The sequence below is a fragment of the Asterias rubens genome, chromosome 11 (genome assembly GCF_902459465.1).
Source record: "Asterias rubens chromosome 11, eAstRub1.3, whole genome shotgun sequence".
Taxonomy (NCBI): Eukaryota; Metazoa; Echinodermata; class Asteroidea; order Forcipulatida; family Asteriidae; genus Asterias; species Asterias rubens.
This window is the reverse complement of record NC_047072.1, coordinates 6346539-6352538: the sequence shown is the minus strand read 5'-3', so window position 1 is coordinate 6352538 and position 6000 is coordinate 6346539. Positions and strand designations below refer to the sequence as shown.

At 42.9% G+C, this 6000-nt stretch overlaps 2 protein-coding genes across 2 annotated transcripts in view; one reads left to right on the top strand and one right to left on the bottom strand.

Annotated features, from left to right (window-relative positions):
• The first annotated feature begins 535 nt into the window (after positions 1-535).
• Positions 536-1790, top strand: LOC117296659 (protein TsetseEP-like). Its single transcript, XM_033779687.1, has one exon. The coding sequence runs from the start codon at positions 536-538 to the stop codon at positions 1094-1096; it is 561 nt and encodes a 186-aa protein (XP_033635578.1). The 3' UTR covers positions 1097-1790.
• Positions 1791-1878: 88 nt separating this feature from the next.
• Positions 1879-6000, bottom strand: part of LOC117296532 (biotin--protein ligase-like) — a 41879-nt gene continuing 37757 nt past the window's right edge. The window contains exons 9-11 of the mRNA XM_033779502.1: positions 4448-4562; positions 3488-3701; positions 1879-2510 (exon numbers count right to left, since the gene is read on the bottom strand). Of these exons, the coding sequence (XP_033635393.1) occupies positions 2333-2510; positions 3488-3701; positions 4448-4562 (507 nt within the window). The 3' untranslated portion in view covers positions 1879-2332. The remainder of the gene's footprint in view (positions 2511-3487; positions 3702-4447; positions 4563-6000) is intronic.

The window sequence follows — 6000 nt, the reverse complement described above, 5'->3', positions numbered from 1 at the left end:
TTCTAATTGCAAAACAAAGAGGAAATGGCCGATCACACTTAACTTTTGAACAGTGTTTTTTCAGTTTTCAGTTGCACTGTTTTGGAAAAGAAAAACAGGAAATCAGCTGATCTTTTTCAGGGAAACTTTCTGCAGAATCAGGGAGAGTTGGCAACTCTGTAAATGTATCTCGTTAGCTTGAACAAATTAATAACAGAGCCGACACCTATTTGTTTGTACACGCGTTATCACTTTATTAATTGTAGGCAAAATGACTTATGTACAGCACATCACTCCAAATAAGTAAAAAATAAGAGCGTTTTACTTTAATAGGAATCAACTAGAACATTCAAAGTTGGCTTAAATTCTTGGCAAAATCTAAGTCTGGGGAACTCATGTTCAAAAACTACCATATTTACAATGAAAACACAACATAATGGCCATGTGTCACTTGAAAGTTTGAATGTCTGTCTGACATGATGACTTGTCCAGTCACAAGTCTGTGACCATTCACCTTGAGTTCCTCATGACTAAACAAAAGTTTTGCCATCATATTATGGGGCTTTGTTCAAACCTTGGCTCAGCACCAGGCTCTGGGCTCTGTTTGGTCATCCAGGAAGGAAAGATGTGGTACACTGCTCTAGAGCCCAAGCAGGACCCAGAGCCCAAGCAGGACCCAGAGCCCAGGCCAGACCCAGAGCCCAAGCCAGAGCCAGAGCCCAAGCAAGACCCAGAGCCCAAGCAGGACCCAGAGCCCAAGCAGGACCCAGAGCCCAAGCCAGACCCAGAGCCCAAGCCAGAGCCAAAGCCTAAGCCAGGCTCAGAAACTAAGCCAGAACCAGAGCCCAAGCCAGAGCCAGAGCCAGAGCCTAAGCCGGACTCAGAGCCTAAGCCGGACTCAGAGGCCAAGCCGGAACCAGAGACCCAGCCAGAGCCAGAGCCTAAGCCGGACTCGGAGGCCAAGATGGAACCAGAGACCAAGCCAGAGCCAGAGCCGGAGCCTAAGCCGGACTCAGAGGCCAAGCCGGAACCAGAGCCCAATTCAAAAGTCAATCCACACAGTGCTCCCAGCGGGATTCGAACCGGGGTTGGAGAGGTGGAAGGCGAGGAAAGATAATCACAACGCCAACCTTACCGGCCAAAGCAAGTCACTGTATCAGACATGGATCAAATCAAACTCCCAAATGGCTTTTATACATTTAAAGTTAGGTACAATTATTGGAAGAGCCTGTTCTTATAATATACTAACATGTCCACATATTTTTGTTTAGTGGGTATCTGGTGCTGTTTTCCCACAGTAGGCCTTGTCTAGGTCCAAGACGTCACCATCTCATACTCGTAACGTAACGCAGCGTGACGTAATAACCCAACATAGGGCGCACTTTTCTTCTTAAATTCATTTCGGTTGATGACCCTGCTGGAAATCAAACCAAGAATAGACTTACGCAAAGCTAGCGGGGCGATACAGCGCTAAAGTCCGAGAAGCAATATCCGGACAATAAATTCAGGGCAATCTCCAAGAAGAAAAGGCATTCACATTTGAATTATTTACATACTTTCTTAGATATAGTAAGACACTGTAAGAAAACATCACTTCAGTATTACCAAAGTGTTCCTTTTGCACGCACTGCAGTTGGTTGCATCCAAGTTACATGTAAAAGTTACCTCTTGTGATCTTTATCCCTCTCTTAATAGTTATGCATGAGTGCGTCACAATTCAAACCCAAAACGAGGCTATAGGCGCAGCCACTGCAAGTGGAATGACAACAAAACAACTGGAGCCACTTATCCAGCACGGTTTGAACCTGCGAGCCGAAAGTGCTGGACAGATTTTTGTAATTATTGCGAAGAACGAGGAACATCGACAAACCAATATCAACATAATATTTGCTGTTTTTGTTTTTTTTTTTTTCCGAACATACGTTCATCGTTTGATGGTGAATTTATTTTGAACTAGTGTTTTTTTCTTCAAAAACCAGCGATGTATCATACCCCAGAGCAAATTTTTTGGTATCCCAAATGAAAAGAAATATGCACGCGATATACATTAGTTTCAACAAAAACGGGATAACAATCATGTGTTATCCAAATTGGATAACAATCGTGTGTTATCCAAATTACTGGCTGCCAATAGCAACCATCACCCATAGCAACAGACACAACCATAGCCACAGCCCTAAACGCGAATTTGGACAACCTTATGAAATCAGAAAAAGAATTCTGACTGCTTAATGACAAACATATTTTACATCCAGCCTTACTTTAAATGGGATTTTTTTTTTTTTTTTACAACCCCTCCACCTGCCCTCCCCCAACAACTTCACTACCTGGTTAAACTTGGCCAAGTGAGGGCTCACTTCACTCTTTCCTTCATCAGCACCAGGTTCTTGGTCATGTCAAAGCTGTTGCCATCAGGTTGAACACTGCGGAGCGCCCCCTGTTGATCCTTGACCGAGAGGAAGCCAGACTTGTCCAGTCCCACCACCGTTACTTCAGGTCCAGTCTCACTCTCTAGGCGCACTTTACAATCACTGAATGAAGAAAGAAAAAACAGCATTAATTAACAAGTTTAACAATGTTCGCAACGTTTCACAACGTTTGTTTAGACGTGTCAGAGTACAAGGGGCCTTATATTTAAATGCAGTAATCTTTGTCAATGTGCGAAGCTTTAAAAAAAATGGAAAACTATTACGAGAAGTCGTCTAATATCACAAAGCCGGATAGCCGCTTCAAGACGAGGGCTACACCCTAATCAACACTAATCAGGCATGTCAGGGGCCATTACCACTAACTCCTGGGGCTGAAACAGGATTACCCCTTTCTCCAGTCCGTAAAGATGTAGGCATGGGTATCATCCACTATGATTCTGGCTGGTAGAGCAGGATGCACTACCTTCACACATTTGTACGAAGCGGTAATGGATTGAGTGCCTTGCTCAAGTGCACATTGGTCAAGAAAGGGATTCGAACCCTCACTCTGCTGCTGGCAACACCAGGGCCCAATTTCATAAAGCTGCTAAGCACAAAAATTTGCTTAGCATAAAATTTCTTCCTTGGTAAAAACAGGTTTGCCGACCAAATTTCCATGTGATCTTAAGGATAAGCAAACAAAAGCTGAACAGTAACAAGAACTATGCAACAAATGGAAATTTGGCTGGTAATCCTGTTTTTATCGGGGAAGAAATTTCATGCTTAGCAAATTTTTGTGCTTAGCAGCTCTATGGAATTGGGCCCAGAGCTTGGGTCCGGTGAGCTACAACGCTCATCCACAACAAGCCAGACAATTGGTGTAGTGAGGTTTGTGAAAACACTATGTAACAAGCTTTTTATGTGCTGTGGCCGTCAAACCAATGGTTCTTCTCAGAACTACCACAGCTCATTAGTGACATGAATTGTAAGCCATCATTCTCATCCCATACAACCAACCCCTTCAGCAAAAATAAAGAACAGTATTACCCCCTGGATTTATAATGGCCCCTCAAACAAAACAAGACTGGCTGTTCCCTCACCTGTGGAGCCACCTTCTGTAGTACAACTCGAGGAAGGAGTTTGCCCCTTGGGTTTGGAATGCCGAGATCAGTTTTTCTATCTGACTGATGGTTCTGGCAATCAGCTGTTCCGTTGACAGCAGGGGGAGGGAGCTCTTGGTTTGTTTGTTGTGAAGTCTCACAAGATCGTTGATGCAGATCGTTGGGTCACTGTTGCTGACATTGAATCCACATCCTATAAGAGGAAGTCAAGGAGAATGAATAACAATTACTCTCATTAAAGAAAGAGGATAAAATAAAAACATCCTTTTCGTCTGGCAACTCACACCTGTTATCTCTGTGTAATTCCTTTCCACATAGCTGAGTTAATTGAATCATGCACAAACCAGTAGGGCTGCTGACTGCCCCAGGGAAATTAACTGATCATCCTTTAAGTTAAACAACCCAAGACATTTGATGTAAACACACCCACTCAGTAAAAATGATGTAGACTTTCTGATTTTTGTGGGCGAACAATTCTGTGGTTAACAATGTCAGAAAGTTGGAACCAGAAGGCTGAATAACCACAAGACCACTGAGTGTGACAGTTGGCAAGAGGCCAGTAGGATTGCTACAATTAGCACGGTACAAGAATTCAATGATAGAACAAAAATTGAAACTAATAAAACTTTTTCCCCCAATAAAATAATCTTAAAAAAAAAAAGAATCCAGAGGATTCTTATCATTGATTTCTTACCTAATCACCAGAAAGAAGCAAACAACAATAGTATTACAGGATATTTACAAATGTTGTAATTGCTTATTCTTTGTCTATGAGACACAGATCTAATGGGAGACTTTCTGGGACGATAGAGGGCAGCAGACTTACCGGGTAAATCCATTGTTCTCAGAATTATGCGCATGTTCAGAACTACGTAAACAATGGAAATTTACCCGGTATGTCTGCTGCCACCTAGCGTTGGAAAGTCTCCTATAGCTTACCAATGATAGCATGGAACACTTTGTCCAGACAGCTGGAGTTGACGATGATGCCTCCTAGTTTCATCTTGTCACCGTAGTAGATGTCATTAGGCCATTTGACTCGCAAGTCAAGGTTCTATGAGACAACATGAGGTTAAAGCGGAAAGTGGGTCAATTTTGTGTTCATTTCATTTATTGATTCTGGTTGTGAAGCCAAAGACTCTCAGAATTAGGCACGTGTTAGCACTGTGAAAAAATATCACAGGCATGTTACTCGGGTGGGATTCGAACCCACGACCCTTGCAATTCTAGAGCAGTGTCTTACCAACTAGACTACCGAGGTTGCCCGGCAGCTAGAGGCAGTTCGAATCCTATGTTTTGGCAGCGGGTACCACAACGATATAATATATGTTAAATTTGCATCGGGATAAAGAATATTAATTTTGGTTTTTACCCATATACCTAAAGACACTGGACACTATTAGTATTTGTCAAAGATCAGTCTTCTCACTTGGTGTATCTCAACAAATGCATAAAATAATAAACCTGTGAAAATTTGAGCTCAATTGGTAGTCAAAGTTGCAAGATAATGAAAGAAAAAACACCCTTTTCAGACAAAGTTGTGTGCGTTCAGATGCTTGATTTCGAGACCTCAAACTCTAAGTCTGAGGTCTAGAAATCAACTTCATGGAAAACTACTTCTTTCTCGAAAACTATGTCACTTCAGAGGGAGCCGTTTCTCACAATGTTTTATACCATCAACAGATCCCCATTACTCGTTACTAAGTAAGGTTTTATGCTAATAATTATTTATAATAAATTACCAATAGTGTCCACTGCCTTTAAACCATTGTACTAGCCAAAAACTGAATATAGAGAAGACAATGAAGAAGTTTCAGTTCAAGATTAGGAATGAAATCCCCAGAGAATTATTCGAGGGAAAACCCACGCAGTCAGGTCATCATCATCATCATTCAGTATACACTTGCGTCCGTGGCCGCCTCGTCCTCAGGTTGTAATGGGGGCGCACTCCTGGAGTTGCCGCCATCACCTGGTGTCTTTCAGTCGCTTCTCGTCTCACTTCTTCGACGCTTCTTCCACTCCACTTTGTGACGTTGTCTATCCAGCGCAGCTTAGGGCAGCCTCAGCCTTGAATTGTACCTGTAGGCGGACCATCTGTGCTAGGTAGGCCTCCCTGTCTCATCCCATGAGCGCAACATTTTGCCTTCCGCTCTAAGACCTCATCACTCGTGAGTGACCACCGTCCACCAATCAGTTCAGCTAGCCTTTCATTTGTGATGAAGTCTGACCACTTCATGCCCAGCAGGGTTCACCAAATCATTTTGCCAAAAGCATCGAAGCGCTTTAGATCAGCTGCTTTGAAGGTGAGTGTGGTGGAGTCATAAATCACTTTGGCAATCACCAAAGACTGTACTAGCTGTAACTTTGTGTCAAGGGAAACACGCGAAGATGCCAAGTATTTGCACTTCCATAGTGCAGCCTTTCCGATCCCTATTCTTATCCGGACTTCTTCGCTGTCATTGAGATTGTGAGTTATTGTTGTGCCAAGATAG

What these genes read in the sequence shown, in the direction of transcription:
- LOC117296659 (XM_033779687.1), top strand. Translation starts at nt 536, where the DNA reads ATGGGGCTTTGTTCAAACCTTGGCTCAGCACCAGGCTCTGGGCTCTGT.